General features: G+C 44.8%; 1 protein-coding gene and 1 long non-coding RNA gene across 3 annotated transcripts in view; one reads left to right on the top strand and one right to left on the bottom strand.

Annotated features, from left to right (window-relative positions):
- The window catches only part of OSBP2 (oxysterol binding protein 2), a 226,995-nt gene that overhangs the window by 183,699 nt on the left and 17,866 nt on the right, over positions 1-25,430 (top strand). The window contains exons 8-10 of the mRNA XM_069960719.1: positions 21,096-21,341; positions 23,633-23,753; positions 25,150-25,253. Coding sequence (XP_069816820.1) covers positions 21,096-21,341; positions 23,633-23,753; positions 25,150-25,253 — 471 coding nt within the window. The remainder of the gene's footprint in view (positions 1-21,095; positions 21,342-23,632; positions 23,754-25,149; positions 25,254-25,430) is intronic.
- The window catches only part of LOC138785137 (uncharacterized), a 51,865-nt gene continuing 31,057 nt past the window's right edge, over positions 4,623-25,430 (bottom strand). For both annotated transcript variants that reach the window (XR_011362075.1, XR_011362076.1), the window contains exon 3: positions 4,623-5,551. This is a non-coding gene — a long non-coding RNA (uncharacterized lncRNA). The remainder of the gene's footprint in view (positions 5,552-25,430) is intronic.

Here is a 25,430-nt window from a genome sequence, read left to right as displayed (position 1 = left end):
ACAGCACTGTATTCTCTACCTGTAACACCACACAGAACACTGTATTCTGTACCTGTAACACCACACAGCACGCTGTATTCTCTACCTGTAACACCACACAACACGCTGTATTCTCTTCCTGTAACACCACACAGCATGCTGTATTCTCTACCTGTAACACCACACAGCACTGTATTCTCTACCTGTAACACCACACAGAACACTGTATTCTGTACCTGTAACACCACACAGCACGCTGTATTCTCTACCTGTAACACCACACAGCACTGTATTCTCTACCTGTAACACCACACAGAACACTGTATTCTGTACCTGTAACACCACACAGCACGCTGTATTCTCTACCTGTAACACCACACAACACGCTGTATTCTCTTCCTGTAACACCACACAGCATGCTGTATTCTCTACCTGTAACACCACACAGCACACTGTATTCTCTACCTGTAACACCACACAGCGCTGTATTCTCTACCTGTAACACCACACAGCACTGTATTCTCTACCTGTAACACCACACAGAACACTGTATTCTGTACCTGTAACACCACACAGCACGCTGTATTCTCTACCTGTAACACCACACAGCACTGTATTCTCTACCTGTAACACCACACAGAACACTGTATTCTGTACCTGTAACACCACACAGCACGCTGTATTCTCTACCTGTAACACCACACAGCACTGTATTCTCTACCTGTAACACCACACAGCACACTGTATTCTGTACCTGTAACACCACACAGCACGCTGTATTCTCTACCTGTAACACCACACAGCACTGTATTCTCTACCTGTAACACCACACAGCACTGTATTCTCTACCTGTAACACCACACAGCACGCTGTATTCTGTACCTGTAACACCACACAGCACGCTGTATTCTCTACCTGTAACACCACACAGCACTGTATTCTCTACCTGTAACACCACACAGCACTGTATTCTCTACCTGTAACACCACACAGCACACTGTATTCTGTACCTGTAACACCACACAGCACGCTGTATTCTCTACCTGTAACACCACACAGCACGCTGTATTCTCTACCTTTAGCCATTTTATACCGGCTAACACTAGGCCCCGACTTAGTAATGGTTTCCATCTATTAGACGGCTTCCACTACTAAGTCTATATAGTAAAGAAATAAAGACAAGACACAGGTAAAACATATTTTTTATGCAAATAAAAACACCCCCACACCCCTCATTGACCATTTTATTAAAAAAAATCCCAACAACCGCTGGTCATCCACCGAATCTGCCCTAATCCACAGGATACCGATATCTGAAAAACAAAAAGGGAGAAACACACAAAAAACACACAAACAGCAGCACAACACCCATCATTGTGAGCGGTGTTGTGCACCTTACAGTATGCAGCATCTTTACAGATCGCTGCTTATAGTGTGACACCCAAGGGGTTAAGGGAGGATGCATTGCATCCCCCTTAACCCTTTGGGTGTCATACTGATTAATCTGGCCCCGAGGGGGTTAAGTAAGGGTCCCCACTTAACCCCTTGGGGGCCAGACTGATGTCAGACTGCACCCATACCAGCAAGGAATGGGTTAAGTGACCCCCCCCTCTTCCTTGCTGGGCTGAGTGCTTTATTAGAACGAAAATTTGCTTATTAATTAAATAATAACTATTATAGGGTGCAGTATTATTGTCGGCAATTCCTATTGCCGGTAATACAGTTCCCTGTAATAATGCTTCCCTGCTTTCCCAGGTAGCAGAAACTTTATTAAAACAGCTAAACAATTTTTTAGCTGTTTTAGTAAAGTTAATTTAGATTCGAATATTCGATCACATATTCGATCAAACTCGAATCTTTCGAATAGTGCAGTATCCAATCGAATACAATTCGCTCATCTCTAGTGATGATGTCTCTGCAGTATTTTTGCATATTTGTTTTCCCAGGGGGCAATGTCCCTAGATTCACCAACGCTGAGAGGGTAAAGGTGTCTCTGCAGCTTTTTGGTTGATCTCCCTAAGGTCAGTCATCATTCTCTTAAATAAACATTTGTCCTTACTCGCACTTCTATGGACTTTGTAGCTTGGTGTGTGAGCCCTATATCCTCTATGTATACTATATATAGAGATATATATAATATGTACACTACCGTTCAAAAGTTTGGGGTCACATTGAACTGGACTTATTTTTGAAGGAAAAGCACTGTACTTTTCAATGAAGATAACTTTAAACTAGTCCTAACTTTAAACAAATCCACTCTATACATTGCTAATGTGGTAAATGACTATTCTAGCTGCAAATGTCTGGTGTTTGGTGCAATATCTACATAGGTGTATAGAGGCCCATTTCCAGCAACTATCACTCCAGTGTTCTAATGGTACAAGGTGTTTGCTCATTGGCTCAGAAGGCTAATTGATGATTAGAAAACCCTTGTGCAATCATGTTCACACATCTGAAAACAGTCTAGCTTTTTACAGAAGCTATAAAACTGACCTTCCTTTGAGCAGATTGTGTTTCTGGAGCATCACATTTGTGGGGTCAATTAAACGCTCAAAATGGCCAGAAAAAGAGAACTTTCATCTGAAACTCGACAGTCTATTCTTGTTCTTAGAATTGAAGGCTATTCCATGCCAGAAATTGCTAAGAAATTGAAGATTTCCTACAACGGTGTGTACTACTCCCTTCAGAGGACAGCACAAACAGGCTCTAACCAGAGTAGAAAAAGAAGTGGGAGGCCGTGTTGCACAACTAAGCAAGAAGATAAGCACATTAGAGTCTCTAGTTTGAGAAACAGACGCCTCACAGGTCCCCAACTGGCATCTTCATTACATAGTAAAACACCAGTGTCACCATCTACAGGGAAGAGGCGGCTGCCGGATTTTGGCCTTCAGGGCAGAGTGGCAAAGAAAAAGCCATATCTGAGACTGGCCAATAAAAGAAAAAGATTAACATGGGCAAAAGAACACAGAGATTGGACAGAAGAAGACTGGAAAAAAGTGTTGTGGACGGATGAATCCAAGTTTGAGGTGTTTGGATGACAAAGAAGAAGGTTTGTGAGACGCAGAAGAAATGAGAAGATGCTGGAAGAATGCCTGACGCCATCTGTTATACATGGTGGAGGTCATGTGATGGTCTGGGGTTGGTGCTGGTAAGGTGGGAGATTTGTACAGGGTAAAAGGGATTGTGAATAAGGAAGGCTATCACTCTGCACCGCCATGCCATACCCAGTGGGCAGCGCTTGGATGGAGCCAATTTCATCCTACAACAGGACAATGACCCTAAACACCTCCAAATTGTGCAAGAACTATTTCCAGCAGAAGCAGCAGCTGGTATTCTATCCTAGGTAATGGAGTGGCCAGCGCAGTCACCAGATCACCACCCCATTGTGGGAGCAGCTGGACCGTATGGTACGCCAGAAGTGCCCATCCAACCAATCCAACTTGTGGGAGCTGCTTCTAGAAGCGTGGGGGGCAATTTCTCCAGCTTACCCCAACAGATTAATAGCTAGAATGCCAAAGGTGTGCAATGCTGGAATTGCTGCAAAAGGAGGATTCTGGGACGGAAGCAAAGTTTTTTTTTAACTCTTTTTTATTAGGAGATGCAAAGAAAGATACATATGTCTTGGATTTACATGTATAATCATATCCAACAGAAACGTACACAGAGTAGGAGTTAGGTAACAGCAAGGAGAGCATTGCTCCATGTAAACAAGTATCAGTAATCAAAGAGATAAAGAGCTTAGTCAAAAAGGTAACACAATGTGAAATAATCCCATCCCTCAAAGAGGCACACAATTAAGTACATGAGGAGGAGAGTGGACGGAAGCAAAGTGTGATGGAAGAACAATGTTATTTCACATACAAATCATTATTTCTAACCTTGTCAATGTCTTGTCTCTATTTTCTATTCATTTCACAACGTATGGTGGTGAAGAAGTGTGACTACATGGAAAACACTAAATTGTTTGGGTGACCCCAAACTTTTGAACGGTAGTGTATATGAGTCTCCCCTGCACTTTTGTGAGATCTCCTCTCTTTGTGCAGCCTGAGTGAGCTGTCCTCTAGGGTTTATCTCCCTCTGTTCTCTCTTTGAGCTGATGTAACACTGACAGAGCAAAAAGTTTGATCTGTCTCTTAGTACAGTATTCGTTAGGAGGTTTTAATTAAGACTTTTTAGAATGTTGCTTAATTTTTTCTTTAGGAATAAGCCTTGAAAGGGGAATTAGCTAGCTAGGCAATCTAGTCGAATCTGATATGTCCCTATTGCACAGGAGATGCTGAGGATGATGGTATGTATGTCTCTTATAGTATGTCTCTTACCTTCATCCTCGTCTATATTCCGGTGCAGTTAGTCGTGTGCTCCACAGTCCGGTAAGAATATTAGGAGCGCTGCCCGCCCCCATAGCACCGATTGAATGGGGCCGAGTAGGAAGGTAAGAGACACGCTATAAGAGACACATCCTATAAGAGACACACTATAAGAGACACACTATAAGAGACACACTATAAGAGACACGCTATAAGAGACACGCTATAAGAGACACACTATAAGGGACACACTATAAGAGACACACTATAAGAGACATACTATAAGAGACACACTATAAGAGACACACTATAAGAGACACGCTATAAGAGACACGCTATAAGAGACACGCTATAAGAGACACGCTATAACAGACACGCTATAAGAGACACGCCATAAGAGACACGCCATAAGAGACACGCCATAAGAGACACGCCATAAGAGACACACTATAAGGGACACACTATAAGGGACACACTATAAGACACTCTATAAGAGACACACTATAAGACACTCTATAAGGGACACCCTATAAGAGACACCCTATAAGAGACACCCTATAAGAGACACACTATAAGAGACATACTATAAGAGACACACTATAAGAGACACACTATAAGAGACACACTATAAGAGACACACTATAAGAGACACACTATAACAGACACGCTATAAGAGACACGCTATAAGAGACACGCTATAGGGGACACGCTATAAGGGACACGCCATAAGAGACACACTATAAGGGACACACTATAAGGGACACACTATAAGGGACACACTATAAGACACACTCTATAAGGGACACCCTATAAGAGACACACTATAAGAGACACCCTATAAGAGACACCCTATAAGAGACACGCTATAAGGGATATACTATAAGAGACACACTATAAGAGACATATCGTCCTCCTTGGCGTCTCCTGTGCAATAGTGACACAGCAGCAGGTTAGATTTGTCTCACCTTCTGCTAGTTCCCCTTTAATCGCAGAGCTGTCATTTATGGCTGTGTAAACTTTTGCTTTGTGCTTTTTTACTTGACCTCACTATTTGATCTTTTGTCTGGTGGTCTCGCTGGTTGTTTACGCGTATGAACAGTCAATGTGCTATGGGCTTCGTCTTCTTGCATGTGATCTCCATTTTTATCCGTCCGCCTCTGCCCTTGGATTTTGTTATCCCGAAGAGCTTTTTCCTGCAGCTGCTCTTGTACTTTTGTTCTCTGATGGGAACTGAAGGTTTTTATTCTTTCAGCTGTCGCTTTGACCTATGGGTAAAGTGTAAAATAAACGTTGTTACGCGGCTTTTTAGATGTGACGAAAGCCTCGCTCCCTCCTGACTGCTGGGTCACAGTGGTCCCAGGTAGTTGTATGGTCATAGCTATCGGTATCCTGTACATGGTTGTCAACTTTACCAGCACCGTCTCTGCTTTGTGATTGGTGGAGTAATTCTATGGGGAAAAATCTACGGGATGAAAAAATCTTATTCTAACGTAATCCAAGATGAAAGAAAACTTAGAGGATAACTAATAGAGATGTTTACAGCCTTTGCTGTGTAGGGGTCAGCAGATTATTTGGGGTCCTCTACACTAAACAGAGTATTACAGATACACAGGCCGATACTGCATCGTGGGCCGCAATCTGCCAACAAACGATCAGCAGATCGCTCAGTTCTGACCTGCCCCAAAAATTCACTGACCGCTGGACGCACATCTCTCCGTGTAACAGGGGAAGTGATTGATTATAGAGCTTTGTGATCTTTGTGATAGGATATGTACATGGGAGCCCATCAGCAGGGTCAGCGCTTGTTTACTACAGAACAGCCACTAGAGGTCGCATCTCATACCCCATACTCCGCCTCTCTAAACCACACACGCATCATCATCCCGTCACACCTCTTGTCCGACAAGGTGCAAAAAATGTCTAAAATACATAGTAAAAATGGTACAAGGCGTGTTTGTCGGTTCTTTTGGTGAAGATTTGGTCATATTTTCAATAGTAACTCTTTCCCAAAAATAAAAATAAATTTGAACCGCCCTCACCAGGTGTCCAGGGAGTCGTCCATCCTGGCAAAAGTTAGGAGCAGCACAGGACATGTAGGATCACACTGTCCTATAGAAAGTGCTGCCCAACACCAAGCCAGCGCATGCAGGTCAGTAATATATCGGTAGTATCACACTGTCCTATAGAAAGTGCTGCCCAACACCAAGCCAGCGCATGCAGGTCAGTTATATATCAGTAGTATCACACTGTCCTATAGAAGGTGCTGCCCAACACCAAGCCAGCGCATGCAAGTCAGTAATATATCGGTAGTATCATACTGTCCTATAGAAAGTGTTACCAGACACAGAGCCAGCGCATGAAGGTCAGTAATATATCAGTAGCATCATACTGTCCTATAGAAAGTGTTACCAGACACAGAGCCAGCACATGCAGGTCAGTAATATATCAGTAGCATCATACTGTCCTATAGAAAGTGTTACCAGACACAGAGCCAGCGCATGAAGGTCAGTAATATATCAGTAGCATCATACTGTCCTATAGAAAGTGTTACCAGACACAGAGCCAGCACATGCAGGTCAGTAATATATCAGTAGCATCATACTGTCCTATAGAAAGTGTTACCAGACACAGAGCCAGCGCATGCAGGTCAGTAATATATTAGTAGCATCATACTGTCCTATAGAAAGTGTTACCAGACACAGAGCCAGCACATGCAGGTCAGTTATATATCGGTAGTATCACACTGTCCTATAGAAAGTGCTGCCCAACACCAAGCCAGTGCATATAGGTCAGTAATATATCGGTAGTATCACACTGTCCTATAGAAAGTGCTGCCCAACTGTAATTGTAACTTTAATGACTATTATAGTAAGATGCCATCGGATCTTTAATGCCCGCATGTAAGGCTAGGTTCACACTGCGTTTTCAGCATCCGTTTAACGGATCCGTTTTTTTTAACGTCCAGAAAAATAGGGTCAGCAACGTTTTTTTGTCCGTTTTGGTCCGTCAAAAAAAACGGATCCGTTTTTTTTTATAATGGAAGTCAATGGAAAAACGGATGCACACAAATGAATCCGTTTTTTGCAATCCGTTTTTCATGCGTTTTTTGCAAAAAACGGATGCGTTAAACGGATGCTGAAAACGCAGTGTGAACCTAGCCTAAGAGGTGATCAGCCAGCAAACTGGAGACTCCTTGTTCCTCGGCCGATCGCAGGTCCTTTTACATGGGCCGATTATCGGGATTCTGCCTGTCGATAATTCGCCGGCGTAAACATTGTGGTCATTGATGCTGTACAGTAATATAATATGGACAGTAGTCGTATGGTTTCCGATCTCTCCCATAAGCTTCCATGTCTGTGTATTAGGTTACAGTGACTGTACCCATAGACCACCGAATACCTGATGGAGGACAGAAGACTGGAAGGAGGCCGATCTCATAGAGAGGCATGGAGTAAATACAGTATCCCGTACACCTCTTACCATTAAAGTCCATGTGTGACTGATGCCATCCCTCCGCCATATTTGTATACATATTGGGGAGCCCCCCTTATATGAATCACTTACAGTAATGCAGCGTCCCAGCTGGATCTCATACTCTATCGTCCTCCTGATCGGCTTGCTATCCCCTGTAGCCGGATGATATCGATGGTTCCATTTCCCTGCCGGTCACCATAACAGCCGCTGCATAAGGCAAAACTCCATGAAACACCTGCGGAGACGTCCTAATGAGGCCGACAAGGTCAGCGACGGCCGCGGAGTGGAGGGGAATATGGCAGCTGAGCAGCATGGAGTCTTTTTAATTTAGAGGATTTATTGCGGAGGAGCCGAGGCAACAGATGAAAGATTTCAGCAGACGAGGTCGGAGCCACCGGAAGCTCAAGGATTAGTTTTGAGCTTCTAGTCTTAGGGCCCTATTCCACGGGACGATTATCGTTTGCAAAATAGTTAACGATAAACGATCCAAACGACCGCTATTATGAAAGACCAGAAATCGTTAGCCCATTTACATGGAAAGATAATCGTTACTTATGATCGTTCTTGCGGTCGTCTTGTCGTCTCTATTGCGGTCGTCACTACTGCAAATGACCGGACGACTTCTTATTCAATGCGAACGAGCAACGATAAAGATAGGTCCAGGTCTTATTAAACGATCAACGATTTCTCGTTCGGTCGTTAGTCGATAACTGCTATTCAAACGAACGATTATCGTTTAGATTTGAACGATTTAACGATAATCTGAACGATAATCGTCCAGTGGAATAGGGCCCTAAGGCCATGTTCACACAACGTATAACACCAGCCGTTCTGTGACCCGGCCGGGTCACAGAACGGCCTTTGTTACTGAAGATCATCCAGCTGCAGTACCAGCTGGATGATCTTCACTTTTGTTGAATTCAGATCGCCGCTCGTTTACTGGGCCTATTCTACGGCGTTGAGCGAGGGCTGCAGGGACATCGTTACCGATGTCCTTGCAGCCCTTGCAGCAGCATACATTACCTGTCCTGGCTTCTTCTCCGCGCTGTCTTCATCCCCGGATCCCGCGCGCTCTATCTTCAGAATGGACAGGTAATGTATGATGCTGCTGCTGCTTGTCAAATCGTTGGTCGCCCGCCGCGGGGGAGAACGATGATTTTAGGTCTGGCCCTAAATGAACGATCAGCCGATGACACGATCATCGGCTGATCGTTCTCTTTATTTCACCGAACGTTAATCGGCCGAATTGGGCCAAATGGGGCCCATCCGGCCGATTATCGTTACTGTGGAATAGGGCCCTCAGTGTGCGTGTACACAGACAGATGTATCTGACAGATTTTTAAAGCCAAAGCCAGACACAGACTATAAACAGAGAACAGGTCATTAAGGAAAGACTAAGATTTCTCCTCTTTTCAAATCTATTTCTGGCTTTGGCTTCAATAATCTGTCAGATAATCTGTCTGTGTAAACGCACCCTAAATTTTAGTGTCTTGCGGGGAGGAGACCTCCTGCACATCCCTCCATCTTTCTTATTGGTGAGGCTGAAAAGGCCGTCACTTCTGCTGTGTCCGTAAATTTGTTTATTGAGGGAAGAAAACTATTCTCTTAAATTATTATTCTCTTATATATTTTTTTTCTTTAACCCTTAGAGGACCCGGCCAATTAAAATTTTAGCATTTTCATTTTTTCCTCCTTGTGTATATAAGGCCATACATAGCACTTGCATTTTTTCACCTAGAGACCCACATCAGCCCTTATCCTTATTTTTTGCGTCACTAATTGTACTTTGCAATGACGGCTGAATCTTTCCATAAAGTCACTGCGAAACCAGGAAAAAATTCTAAGTGTGGTGAAATTTAAAAAAAAAAACGCATTTCTTTTATTTGGGGGGAATGTGTTTTTACGCCGTTCGCCCTGGGGTAAAACAGACTTGTTATATACGTTTCTCAAGTCGTTACGATTAAAACGATATGTAACATGTATAACTTTTCTTTTATCTGATGGCCTGTAAAAAATTCAAACCATTGTTAACAAATATATGTCACTTAAAACCGCTCCATTCCCGGCTTATAGCGCTTTTATCCTTTAGTCTATGGGGCTGTGTGAGGTGTCATTTTTTGCGCCATGATGTGATCTTTCTATCGGTACCTTGATTGCGCATATACGACTTTTTGATCGTTTTTTATTACAATTTTTCTGGATTTGATGCGACCAAAAATGCGCAATTTTGCACTTTGGGATTTTTTTGCGCTGACGCCGTTTACCGTACGAGATCAGGAATGTGATTAATAGTTGGGGCGATTACGCACGCGGCGATAGCAAACATGTTTATTTATTTGTTTATTTTTATTTATAACCTGGGAAAAGGGGGGTGATTCAGACTTTTATTAGGGGAGGGGGCTTTTTACTTATAACATCACTTTTATTTTTACTTTTACTCATATACTAGAAGCCCCCCTGGGGTTAGGGTTATTCCCCCCCTGGGGTTAGGGTTATTCCCCCCCTGGGGTTAGGGTTATTCCCCCCCTGGGGTTAGGGTTATTCCCCCCCTGAGGTTAGGGTTATTCCCCCCCTGGGGTTAGGGTTATTCCCCCCCTGGGGTTAGGGTTATTCCCCCCCTGGGGTTAGGGTTATTCCCCCCTGGGGTTAGGGTTATTCCCCCCTGGGGTTAGGGTTATTCCCCCCTGGGGTTAGGGTTATTCCCCCCTGGGGTTAGGGTTATTCCCCCTGGTAGACTTCTAGTATAAGTGCACTGATCTCTCATTGAGATCTTTGCTGTATAGTTATACAGCAAGTGATCTCCCCACTATACCACCACCGATCATCTGCAGCCGGTAATCGGAGGCAGCTGTCATCTTTGACAGCTGCCTCCGATTACCTGATTAGCGGGCACGGCGATCACACCATGCCCGCTAATAGCCGCGATCCCAGGCTACATGCGGCACCCGGGATCGTGGCGGTTCAGAGCGCGGCCCCGCTCTGAATGCGAGGAGGCGGCCCTGGATGTGCGGGAATTTTCCCTAAGGGTGCCCCCACCCACAGCTTTATGGAGTAAGGGTGCCCCCACCCACAGCTTTATGGAGTAAGGGTGCCCCCACCCACAGCTTTATGGAGTGAGGGTGCCCCCACCCACAGCTTCATGGAGTAAGGGTGCCCCCACCCACAGCTTTATAGAGTAAGGGTGCCCCCATCCACAGCTTTATGGAGTGAGGGTGCCCCCACCCACAGCTTCATGGAGTAAGGGTGCCCCCACCCACAGCTTCATGGAGTAAGGGTGCCCCCACCCACAGCTTTATGGAGTAAGGGTGCCCCCACCCACAGCTTTATGGAGTAAGGCTCGGGCTTTATAGGCCCGGTGGGATAGAAGCTGGAATTCCCACTTCCATTGTTTGTCGCAGCTTTCCAAGAAACGGAAATAACTCACATGGACCAATGAAATATTAAAGGGCACAATCACCTTTTACCATTGTACAGTTTCCATCTATAATTAATGTGCAGAAATGGGTCAGTAAGTAAATGAACAAATGTCCTGTGTATGGATTTCTGCCTCGGAGCTGGAATATCCCAGCATGCCCTGCCAGGAACATTCACTCATTGTGTCCACTCCAGTGATGGAAGAACAACTAAAGTGAGGTGAAGTATGCACACCGTCACCCCCATCACAGTCAATGGGACAGAAGTGCTGAGATACAACCGCGCATGCCAGAGCTGTAGCTTATATCCTCCGCCGATGGGACAGGCTTGGGACTGGTGCAGATTCCAGCAGTGGGACACCCAGTGATTGGACACTAAATATAAATCCTGGGAAAATCCCTTTAAGAATCCCTCTAAGTACTTATAGCTTTGCTTTACTTGATTTTACTTGATGTTTCAGTTCTTTCTAGCTAGATTCTGTAAATCCCATTATAATGAATGTATCCAGTGTATATTGTTCTGCTGCGGTGGGGAGTACAGCTGTTCCCGGTATCATTATATAATAGCCGCTACATATGTTATTACACGCCTGAGCGCTGAGATGATATGAGAGCGTCATGGCCGTACGTGAGCCGGTCGGGGATAGAACGGGGGACCGAGAAGACGAGAAAGTCACTGCTCAATGACTCCGCTCACATCTGGGGGATTATAAGAGAGATATCTGGAAATGGCGGCGTGATAAGTTTCTCTGCGAACAATCGAGGATTTATTAGTGATAAATGACAGTTCACCCGGATAACACTAATGTACAACGTGCAAATATAGCGGAAATAATAGCAAATAACCATGTTGTATAACATCCCATAGCTGCCTGCTCCATCCCCACAATGCACTGCTCCAACCTCTCCCTCCATCCCCACAATGCACTGCTTCAACCTTTCGCCCCATCCCCACAATGCACTGCTCCAACCTCTCCCTCCATCCCCCACAATGCACTGCTCCAACCTCTCCCTCCATCCCCACAATGCACTGCTCCAACCTCTCCTTCCATCCCCACAATGCACTGCTCCAACCATCCCCACAATGCACTGCTCCAACCTCTCCCTCCATCCCCACAATGCACTGCTCCAACCTCTCCCTCCGTCCCCACAATGCACTGCTCTACCATCTCGCTCCATCCCCACAATGCACTGCTCCAACATCTCGCTTCATCCCCACAATGCACTTCTCCAACCTCTCGCCCCATCCCCACAATGCACTGCTCCAACCTCTCCCTCCATCCCCACAATGCACTGCTCTACCATCTCGCTCCATCCCCACAATGCACTGCTCCAACATCTCGCTTCATCCCCACAATGCACTGCTCCAACATCTCACTTCATCCCCACAATGCACTGCTCCAACATCTCTCTCCATCCCCACAATGCACTGCTCCAGCACCTCGCTCCTTTCCCACAATGCACTGCTCCAACATCTCACTCCATCCCCACAATGCACTTCTCTACCATCTTGCTCCATCCCCACAATGCACTGCTCCAGCACCTCGCTCCTTTCCCACAATGCACTGCTCCAACCTTTCGCTCCATCCCCACAATACACTGCTCCAGCACCTCGCTCCATCACAGCTATTCATCTGGTTTCCTCTGTCTCTCCAGATACTTTCCTTCACTTTTTATGTCCATTGTAATTTTTATGATTAAAACAATAAAGCAGCGACAATATGCTGAGGTGACACTATATACAGGGGCTATGTACCAAACCGTATATAGATGGCACACATTGTACAGAGCTGTGGGCACAAAGGCCAGGGCATACAAGGTGTATTAAAGGAGAAGTCCGGCCCAAACTATTTTTTTATATGTTATTATTTACGGAAAGTTAGACAACTTTCCAATGTACATTAATTATGGGAAATGCTCATATAGGGCTATTTCCCTTAATTTAGTTGATCAGGGAGACTTCAGATTCTCTAAAAAAAAAAAGTGACGTCACGAACCAGGGGTGTAATTACAATGGAGTGTCCAGCAGGGGCGCACTATATACAGAAATCAATGAGTACCATTGACTTCTATATATAGTGCGCCCCTGCTGGACACTCCATTGGAATTACAATGGATGTGTGTGTAAATGGAATATACAGTGTTTTTGATTGAATACATTTATGGAATACTTTGGGGAGCAAGTGTCCTTGCTCCCCAAAGTATTCCATAAATGTAATCAATCAGTACATCACAGAAAGCACGCCGCCACCGAACGCCAGCCGCTACCGAACGCCCACCGAACCGCCGATCTGGACTACACTCAACTACTACTCTCATCACCTGCTCATAGCATGAGGAGGTGATGGGAGAGTAGTAGCTGGGTTATATTGCGATGAGATGGCCGCCGCCGCTGATGCTGCGCAGGGGAGCCGCTCATCACTGTGCAGCTATCATCCCCCTCCGCTCCCCCCTCCTGCTTCTTCCTGGATCCGGCCAAACTTTACACTTTGTGATGGCTGACTCCCCACCCGGCCGCCGCTCTCCGATCACACGTGCCGGCCGGGAACACCAGGAAGCATCGGGAGTCGGCATGTGTGATCCGAGAGCGGCGGCCGGGCGGGAAATCAGCCATCACATAGTGTAAAGTTTGGCCGGATCCAGGAAGAAGAAGCAGGAGGGGGGAGCGGAGGGGGATGATAGCTGCACAGTGATGAGCGGCTCCCCTTGCGCAGCATCAGCGGCAGCGATCTCATCGCAATATAACCCAGCTACTACTCTCCCATCACCTCCTCATGCTATGAGCAGGTGATGAGAGTAGTAGTTGAGTGTAGTCCAGATCGGCGGTTCGGCGGGCGTTCGGTGGCGGCGTGCTTACTGTGATGTATTGATTGATTACATTTATGGAATACTTATTTATTCAATCAAAAACACTGTATATTACATTTACATACACATCCATTGTAATTCCAATGGAGTGTCCAGCAGGGGCGCACTATATATAGAAGTCAATGGCACTCATTGACTTCTATATATAGTGCGCTCCTGCTGGGCACTCCATAGGAATTACACCTCCGGTTCGTGACGTTTGTGAAGTCTCCCTGATCTACTAAATTAAGGGAATTAGCTCTATATGTGCATTTCCCATAATTAATGTACATTAGAAAGTTGTCTAATTTTCCATAAGTAATAACATATCAAAAAATAGTTTTGGCCGGAGTTGTCCTTTAATGGCCAGAAACATATTTGCAGGGAGGAATGATCCAACATGTCTCCTCACGTTGTACATTTAGCTGCAGGAATGTTTGTTGGCGATTGCTGCTAAAGAGGAATCTACAGGTTAAAGGGGCTCTCCATCGGTGGTCGGCCTTTTTCATATACTGCTGCTGGTGCATATGAAACAATAAACCTGTTATCCCTACCTCTCAGTGTCCCCCGATGACTGCAGAGCCTCCACTTCCAACACAAACCCATCTCAGGAGTGACAACTCGCTCAGCCAATCACTGACAGGACAGGACAGTCCCTTTAATACACTTTAAGATTTACTTACTTTTTCCCTGCACTGTGGACATTTACTCAGTGTGCTTAGTGTAGTGAAAGACATGGACAGTACATCTGTTTGTGAGTTACTAGTTTCATTGGTTTTTAAGTTATTATGGTGTTTGTGCCACTACAATTTGTTACTACATGAATCTGCAGTCTCACTACCCAGCGGGTTCAGGACAGGCTACACAGAGGCTACACAGTGAGGGTGCTCTTACACGCCATGCTGTGATATACAGACCAGATGCTTCTTATATGCTTTTCTGTTGGTTTTATAAAGTTTCAGGAAAGTTATGTTTTGTCAGTGAGTCTCCTAAGGCGACCTCAGAATAACCCTCCCAGCATTAAAAAGAAGCTACAATGTTGCGGATAAAGCCTGCCAGGGACTTGTTTACATCAGCTGTCTCAGAAGGGAGGGGGGAGGAGAGGGAGACAGAGAGAAAAGCTCACACACAGATTTTTGCGTCTTCAGCAGAAAGCAGCAGCTGAGACCTGGGGGAAGAAGACTGAATATATAATAACAAGTATGGAAGGAATTGTTAGTCTCATCATGGGCGGCAATATATCAGACGTTATGTTTGAGCAGAATCCCCCTATAATTACTTTTCTTACAGCTGTCTGGGTCAGATTCTCACCTCTATACACCGATACCTTCTGTATTCTTAGCAGTGGAGTATGGTCACCTTTTGCACCGGTCTTCTCCATCATCCATCTATATTATTTCAGCAGTAGGTGACGTCATCCTGTTTGGTGTAATTTATACTTTGTATAATATGTCACCGTCCATTCACACAATGGCTACGAGCTGTGATGTTGCCGTCCTCTGTATCTGATAGGTCTCCTGCTATTTCCAGGCTGTGGCTCGCTGCCATCCACCCGGCTATTATAAGCAATGGTCGCAGCACATGGATCGCGCTGTTGCCTAAAGTGGTGTTAATGGATTCTTAATGGATCTGGTGGGGATGAGACGTCTGACTCAATGGTTCCTATCTGAATTCTGCATGATATTATCATATGTCATTGATTTCGCAAATATCCGTGTATAACACTATGGGAGGCATTTATTAAGTCCGGCGTTTTTTACGCCGGACGTAAAAATGCCCCCGCAGCTCCGGCGCTACGGAGATTTATGTAGAGGCGGACTGCCTCTACATAAATCCCGTGCGCGCCGTTGCGCACCGCCGAAAACCTACGCCAGCTGAGGACTGGAGTAGGTTTTCGGCGTACATTTTGGCGGAACGGATGATAAATCGCGCGGACTCTGAGTCCGCGTCCTCCGTTCCGCCCACTCTCCGCCCCCTTTCCACCCCCTGGCGTACTCGGCAAAAAGTGCCGATTTGCGAATATTTTATTCGCAAATCCGCCATTTTTGCTTAAAAAAAGACGCAAATCGTCACTTTCCGCCGAAAATCATCCATTCGCCGGATGATACATGTGGCCCTATATACTTTCCTCAGTATTCTTTAGAACGTGATCCTTCATTCACAGTACAATGCTCTCCCTCCCCCATGTGCTCATACACGTCAGTTCACAGATAGCGGCTCATGCAGCGTTACGTCTACTACATTGTATAGTATAAAAGGTGGCAAAGATGGCACCTACACGGTCAGTCGCAGCATGAGCCAATGCACTGCGTAAATGACTGTACTTCAAAGCCATAGAAATAAATGGCCAAATATCACCCATCACATCAGTAACCAGCCAATCACAGCACATATGCAAATAGCTTAAATGTAGCAGCCAATAGAAACTGGCAGCTCCTTCACTCGATTCCGGACAACATCCCCGCAGTCACATGTCCCCTATTGGCCAATAGAAGATGGCAGCTCCATAACATCTTGCTTCACTGACATAAATACAGATTCCAGATTCCAAGATTGTCAGGGTAACCAAGCAATTTTCTTTACTATTATACGGCCACTCTGCTTCAGCCAAGATCATTGGAGACACAGTCAGCACGTATATACACATAGGTGCTGGTATGAGCACTCAGGCCCGTCCCCTTGGTGGTTAATAATGCTCAGAGAGGTGAGATTACCACTACATGCAGCCCCATGACCGTGACTAGTTGGGACCGCCCACATGACTAGTTGGGACCCCAGGACCGCCCACATGACTAGTTGGGACCCCAGGACCGTCCACATGACTATTTGGGACCCCAGGACCGCCCACATGACTAGTTGGGACCCCGGGACCGCCTGCATGACTAGTTGGAATAAATTACCATACAGCGCAGGAATCTGTAAAAGTGCGTTTTTGGGACTTTGCAGGACTCGGGAAGCACAGGTGTGCTTGGGCGCTGTGTTAGGAGATTTATTAGCAATGTCTGTTTGGTTAATATGCAGTTTCATGGTGATTGGTTCACTTTAAAGAGGTTATCCAGAAAAACATGGCCACTTTCTACCAGAGACAGCACTGCTCTTGTCTTCAGGTTTGAAACTTGGTTCCATTGAATTGTATGAAGCTTAATTGCAAATCATACCTGACCTGGAGATAAGAGCAGTGCTGTCTCTGGAAGAAAGAACCCATGATTTACTGGATAACCCCTTTAAAGGGCAATTACTGACTTTGCTCTTAAAGGGGTTTGTCCAGCGAAAATCTTTTGCTTTCAATTCAACTGGTGTCAGAAAGTTATATAGATTTGTAAATTGCTTCTATTAAAAAGTCTCAAGTCTTCCCATACTTTAGCTGCTGTATGTCCTGCAGGAAGTGTTTTATTTTCAGTCTGACACAGTGCTCTCTGCTGACATCTCTGGCCGAGACAGGAACTCTGTCTCGTTTTCCATGAATCCGCATAGAAAACCTCTCCAGCTCTGGACAGTTCCTGTCTCGGCCAGAGATGTTAGCAGAGAGCACTGTGTCAGACTGAAAATAAAATAACACTTCATGCAGGACATACAGCAGCTAATAAGTACTGGAAGACTGGAGATTTATTAATAGAAGTAATAACAAATCTATATAATTTTCTGACACCGGTTGATTTGAAAGAAAAGGTTTTTAACTGGACAACCCCTTTTAATAGGCTAGCACCAAATTTGCATTTAAAGGGCCAGTACCACATCCACTCTTAAAGAACCAGTACAGAATTCGCTTTTAAAGGGCAGTGTTAAAGTTTCTCTTAAAGGGGCGCTCTTTTCAAGCACCATGTATTTGCTCCTGAAAAACTGTACACCAAAAATATAAATGGCAAAAATGTCATTGTATGTTCTGTTATGTAAATATTACCTCTATAAAAATAGGCCAAAACTAAGCCTAGAGCCCCTTTAAGTTGAAGAGTCATAGTTTGTGGTGTGGCAGAGTGTGACCTTTATTACTGCAGGCGGTTATCCCATTCTTATACGGTATATTACTCACCCAGGTGTGATACACGTCACCGCTCCGCTTCTCATCTCCATATTTCCTGCCTTTTTCTCCATCCTAATCTAATAATATTGATTGTGTCGGCATTCTCCGTGGTATGTAACCTGCACTTTATGTCACTTAGCTTTGGTTATTGGCTAAACATGGATATCATCCTAACATAATAAGACGCTTATCATTAACAGCTTTCCATAGTAACCGTCTGCAATCGCCTAGGTTTTTTTTGCATCCCCACTGACCATGAGCAAGGTTAACACGAGACTTGTAGGAAAACAAAAGCTTAGAAGAACTGGTCCTTCTCCTTAGTTAAAGGGGAACTATCACAAAGTAGACAAATCTATTGCTGATATGTCCCTACTGCACAGGAGGCGCCAAGGATGATGATATGTCTCTTACCTTCTCCTCTGCGCTGTTACCGTGATAATAGCAGTGTAGTCCCCGGTCCAGAGGGACGGGAACGACTATTAGGTACAGTAACAGGGGTGACTATAGGTACAGTGATGGGGGACAATGGAGACTCAGGTACAAGGACAGGGGCCAGGGTAGATTACCAGGAACAGCAGCAGGGGACAGGGTAGATTATCAGGTGCAACAACAGGGGACAGGGTAGATTATCAGGTACAGCAGCAGGGGACAGGGTAGATTACCAGGTACAGCAGCAGGGGACAGGGTAGATTACAAGGTACAACAACAGGGGACAGGGTAGGTTATCAGGTACAACAACAGGTGACAGGGTAGATTACCAGGTACAGCAGCAGGGGATGGGGTAGATTACCAGGTACAGCAGCAGGGGACAGGGTAGATTACCAGGTACAGCAGCAGGGGACGGGGTAGATTACCAGGTACAGCAGCAGGGGACAGGGTAGATTACCAGGTACAGCAGCAGGGGACAGGGTAGATTACCAGGTACAGCAGCAGAGGAGAGGGTAGATTACCAGGTACAGCAGCAGAGGAGAGGGTAGATTGCCAGGTACAGCAACAGGGGACAGGGTAGATTACCAGGTACAGTAACAGGGGACAGGGTTTATTATCAGGTACAGCAGCAGAGGACAGGGTAGATTACCAGGTAGAGCAGCAGGGGACGGGGTAGATTACCAGGTAGAGCAGCAGAGGACAGGGTAGATTACCAGGTAGAGCAGCAGAGGACAGGGTAGATTATCAGGTACAACAACAGGGGAGAGGGTCAATTATCAGGTACAGTAACAGGGGACAGGGTAGATTGCCAGGTACAGCAACAGGGGACAGGGTTTATTATCAGGTACAGCAGCAGAGGACAGGGTAGATTACCAGGTAGAGCAGCAGAGGACAGGGTAGATTACCAGGTAGAGCAGCAGAGGACAGGGTAGATTACCAGGTAGAGCAGCAGAGGACAGGGTAGATTATCAGGTACAACAACAGGGGAGAGGGTAGATTATCAGGTACAACAACAGGGGACAGGGATGACTATTAGCTAATGGGCACCAACTCCAGATATACATGTATGTAATTTTGCATCGAGGGTTTAAAGACAACTACTTCTTGGTTGTAGGAGATATTGTAAAATACAGAAACACTTTATAAAAACCTATCACCAATTTCTCGCCAGTACATAAAGGGTAGACCCTTAGAAAGTGGTCACTTGTGTGGGTATGCTGAAGATCCCGCTGCCTGGAAAACATGGATGCAGCCATAGGTCTCGGCTCAGGGTTGGCTTCGCTCATCTTTAATCAAAATTCACATAAAAATATTATAACCAGAAGTGGACATTGCCAGTAGGGTCTCATTATTATGGTTGCTGCACATATATAAACGATGCAAAAACATTTGTTGTATAGTATTCCTTTTTTGTAAAAAAAAAAAAAAAAATTATTAAAAATTGAATGAGCCCAAAATAATCTAGAAGAAGACCTTACAATAACCTTGTAAATGCATATGATAGAGTGAGTTTCTAACTTAGCTTAGTAAGAGTCCTAGAACAAACCAATGTAAGGCTGGGTTCACACTGCGTTTTTTTTTTCATCCATTTTTTTGCAAAAAACGGATGAAAAAAACATGCATTTGTGTCCATCCGTTTTTATCCGTTTTTCCATTGACTTCCATTGTAAAAAAAAATGGATCAAAACGGATCCGTTTTTTTTTACGGACACAAAAACGTAGCTGACACTATTTTTGTGTCCGTTAAGAAAAACGGATCCATTTTGATCCGTTTTTGTTACAATGGAAGTCAATGGAAAAAACAGATCAAAACGGATGCACACAAATGCAAAAAAAAAACGGATGAAAAAAATGGATTGCAAAAACGCAGTGTGAACCCAGCCTAAGACAGAATATGTTACTAATAAGTCTGCAGGAACAAACGTGGAGTTTCTGTGTAAAGTTTATTATATTTAATGTGTCACCATATTCAATATGAGGATTGTATACTTTATATCAGAACTTATGTTTAATAGTCTTAAAAGGGTTATCCCGTGTAAGATTTTTCATATAATAATGCTGCCCTGTTGGAAAACATAACAAGCACGTTATACTTACCTCTCTGTGCTTCCCTGTTGTCCTTTTGTGACGTCTCCGGTGTCCCCATTGACTGGAGCTGCTGCCACTTCCAGATGAACTTGTTTTGGGAGTGACAGGCTGAGTGGGCTGTCACTCTGGAAGTGGCGGTGGCTGCAGTTAGTGCATTGGAGTGGCTGCATTGGAGACGTTATAACAGGACACCGGGGGGAGCACAGAGAGGTAAGTATAACATGTTTATGTTCTCCAGCAGGGCAGCATTATATATATATATATATATATATATATAAAAAATTCCTATTTCAGGTAACCTGCAGAAGTTTGTAAATGTTATAAAAGCAGTATTACTTCTTTCTATGTACAAAGCATTTATAGGGTTAATGGACCTCGAGGAGCAGGGATAGGCGGCATTACCTCGTATGACAAGTAAGACATTATAGACATTAGATTGCCAATCGGTTTGGACGCACGGCCATCCAGAGGAAGGTTGGGGCTTTCTGGTCGGTATGATCTCACTATGTGCTGAAGTCTCTCGTTTTTTCGTTGAAGGTCAATTTCAATGAGCCGCTCTCCATGCTGCAGAGACTGACGGAGGACCTGGAATACCACGAACTCCTGGACAAGGCCGTCAAATGCGAAAACTCAATAGAACAGATGTGCTTTGTTGCTGCCTTCTCCGTGTCTTCCTATTCCACCACAGTCCACCGAACGGCAAAACCTTTCAATCCTTTATTAGGAGAAACATTTGAACTTGACCGACTGGAAGATTTAGGGTTCAGGTCGATTTGTGAGCAGGTGAGTGGAACTGGAGATAAACGGGGAATAGAACCTTGGGGGGGGCAGGGGAAATGTCCCATGATTAGACTATAGCTGGTGCCAGTCGGAGTGTGGATCTAAATGGACACTAGGGGTCCTATTAGACGAAGCGACTTGTAATGATAAACGATCACAGAGATTGCTTATCATTAACCTGAAATTGTTTCCTCCATCTGATCCCGGCAAAAGAAGGAACGATGTGGAATTACACTGAACGATTAGCGAACGAATGCGAAATTACAGCAAATGATTTACAATGATTTTAGGGTCAGATCTAAATCAACGATACATGAACAATTTTTCCATCGTTACCTGCAATTACACTGGACGATTATCATTTAAATTCAAACAATATAACAATTTTCCGCACAATAATCGTCCTGTGTAATAGGGCCCTAAGCGGCAGATTCATCGTCTGCGCACCTGCCATGTACCATGAAAAGGTGCAGATTTTATGCATTTTTCGTGGCGCAAACCCCATTCGAGTGATGGGCGGGAGGAAATGTGACCTTCTCCAGCACCTCATTTATCATGAGTTTACACCCGCAAACGGGTGTAAACCATGGCAGAGATTTACACCTGCCACAGAATGCAGATTGCCGCCCGCTCAATATACACATGATGAAAATGAGATACTAATACCTAAACTTCCAATAAGGTGCACACAGGGCTCTCACATCTATGGGAATCTATGATGGCTGGTTTGGAAAGCTTAAAGCATAGACAGCTTCATTTCTTCCCTGGAAAGAGTCTAGAAAAGCAATTCATTGCCACCATCTGCCTCACACTTTTGTTCTGAAGACTTGACCTATTATTATCCTAGCTCTGGGCAATTACAGAGATTTACAATATACTGGAAACAGAAGTAAGAAATGTAAGTATTGCATGTGGTAATAAGGATATTGTATAGATGGCCCCTGGGCCCCTGCACAGCTCTGTGGGTAAAGCGAAGCTGTCAGTAGTTTCATGCAGGAGACCAGATGCCCCTGATACTCATTAGTGCCTCGCTCTGCCATATGGGAAGGGGTGGACTGGCCCCTCGGGAGCCGGGGAATCCTCCGGTGGGCCTCCTCTTGTGTTCGGTTTTAACAGATGCACAGTCACTCACTGCGGCCGCCTGTACAAGTAGCAAGAACACAAGATACCTCGTCCTTTGCTTCCTGTGTCAGCGTAGCGGTGGGCCATTTTCCCCCTCCCTGGACCCTACTCCTGAGGATTCCCCGGATCACACATTCTCATTACCCTGTCAGCGTGACGCAGACTTCTACACCCATGCAAACCACAATACATTATATGGTAAAATAAAAGATGCCAAAAGTAAAACTGGTCCCACAAAAAACAAGCGGACATATTAAAAAAGAAAGATGAAATGGCTCGGAGAGGAGGGAAAAATCTACAGTCACATTCCAGTGGTAACCACTACCACACCATGACATCACATTACCGCAATAAGGCCTTACAACCACAACTTACTGTGACATCGTGGTGATTGCCCGGTAATGGCTACTGTTCCCATTCCATCAACAATAGTAAGAGTTTATGTGCAGAAGATATATCTCCATGTACGGGGTGGGCCCTCAGAATCACCGGTGGGCCCTCAGCATCCTATTCCAGCAGGGTACGTGGGCAGTAGCTGTTCAGACAGGACAATGGTTATAGGCATCTGTATGGGGCAGTTGTGGCAGTATAAGACACGTTCATGGTCAGTCTTGTCATTTGTGAAGAAAGGAAAGGCGGCTGTCACGGTTATCATACAGTTTAATGAAAAATAAAAGAGGAAGAAGGATTGTCTAACACAATGTGAAGTACAGAGAATTCACTAATTACTTCATACAGACAGAAAGGGGTTTGTTTTGTGTGATGCAGGTCTTTATATGTCTGTTTAAGCTCCAAACCTTAAAGGGAATCTATCACTGGGTTTATTCCGCCTTAAATGAGGGTGGCATAAGTAACAGAAATACTGCACGGATCGGTGTATTACTGACATCATTCTGTTCAGCCGTTCTCCTAATATGCAGGAGAATAGGATTCTTGCTGCACCCCCTCCTCCCGCCCTCCAGCTGCTGATTGACAGGTGACTGCCTATACACAGCATGGATAGATAACTGCCAATCAGCAGCTGGTGGGCAGAGTTTTCTCATGAATATCCAGGACTACTGGGCTCATGCACATAATGGAGAGGACTACTTATTCTCGCTCTATGGGAAATGTAAAGATTTACTAAAATAAGTTTCTTAATGAAATAATAATTTTAGCATTTTCCCTTTCAGGTCAGTCATCACCCACCAGCCGCTGCTCATCATGTCTACTCCAAGAACGGGTGGAGTCTGTGGCAGGAAATCACCATCGCCAGTAAATTCAGGGGCAAATATCTCTCTATTATGCCATTAGGTAAGGTGATAGGAGCCCCTCTCCGTACTACTAGAGCTGGAAGACCTCTCCATGTATATTACAGGGGCCCACACAGCATCTCAAATGACGGTATCTGAACTGGTTACAGTGGACACCCCTGCTCTGGTTTTTTTTTTGTTCCATTAGAAGACCATAACTCTTACCTCACCTTAGCGTTACCTCATTAAAATTTAAGGGGTCCGGGGTAGTAAAAGGGTTGTCAAGTCATAAAAAAATGTGTTAAAGGGATTGTTCACCCAAAAATGTTTTCCAAATCAACTGGTCCCAGCAAGTGCCAGAGATTTGTCATTTACTTCTATTAAAAAATCTCCAGTCTTCCAGTACTTATCAGCTGCTGTATGTCCTGCAGGAAGTGGTGTATTCTCTCCAGTGTGACACAGTGCTCTCTGCTGCCACCTCTGTCCATGTCGGGAACTGTCCAGAACAGCAGCAAATCCCTATAGAAAACCTCTCCTGCTCTGGACAGAGGTGGCAACAGAGAGCACTGTGTCGGACTGGAGAGAATACACCACTTCCTGCAGGACATATAGCAGCTGATAAGTACTGGAAGACTGGAGATTTTTTTAATAGAAGTAAATTACAAATCTCTGGCGCCAGTTGATTTGAAAGAAACCATATTTTGGTGAACAATCCCTTTAATGGGGTTGTACAGGGAAAGACTGCGGAGATGGTAACATGGGGATTCTATTGGCTGTGATTGATCACAGCTTCTTTCACTGATCATTACTTTTCCGCCATCAGGAGACCTGACCTGGCCATATGTCGTCCTTTTGATGAGGTAAAAAATAAAGTACTCCCTAAAAGATTGGGGTGTCTTCCCCCCCCCCATATTTAAAAACTTTTCCTTTACATAAGGAAATCCCCGCATAGCAGGTACTGTAGGTCAGTAGAATGGGCAGTGATTGGCTGTGTTGGTGGATCCTACAGGTCAGGACGGGATCAGGAAGCACTGATCAGCAGGGATCGGGGCGCTGATAGGAGACAAGTGGAGGAAGATTGGGCTCTGGAGTATCCCTGATTTTATTATTTTTTTTTTATCCAATCTGATCACTTTTAACTCCTTTTTCTCCTGCTGGACGGAGTGGATGATATTACTGGTGTTCTGATTGGAAAGGAATGTATTTTTGTTTGATTGTCGTGTAATACGGAACAATGTATATATAAAAGTATATGGTAATCCCTGTACACACATCATCCAGCGCATTTCCCTAATCTATGCGGGTTTTCTATAGACATCAGCATAGACTTCCCTCTGACCTATTGAATCATTACTGTGTGTTTAATCGTGTTTCACCTGGAGGCAGATACAGGGTAACTCCGCATCTACACATCCCAATGACTCCATTGTTCTCTGTCCACATTGTGTATGTCACAGGGGATATCCACTTGGAGTTTCTTTCGAGTGGGAACCATTATGTGTGGAAGAAGGTCACATCCACAGTGCACAACATCATTGTGGGAAAGCTCTGGATAGACCAGGTAAGGTTATTTATGGACATTTCCTCGGTGTCCCTCCATAACAGTCACCGACTTACAACGTCTGACACAATGGTCATTGTAGTTCTAGAAACAGAGAAGTAAATTTACAAAAAATTGTCCGTTGTTCATTGTTGCTAGAATGTTCTGCTCCTGATCATCCCACATAGAGAACGCACA

Source organism: Dendropsophus ebraccatus, chromosome 3 (assembly GCF_027789765.1).
Source record: "Dendropsophus ebraccatus isolate aDenEbr1 chromosome 3, aDenEbr1.pat, whole genome shotgun sequence".
Taxonomy (NCBI): domain Eukaryota; kingdom Metazoa; phylum Chordata; class Amphibia; order Anura; family Hylidae; genus Dendropsophus; species Dendropsophus ebraccatus.
This window is presented reverse-complemented; position numbering and strand designations above follow the sequence as displayed.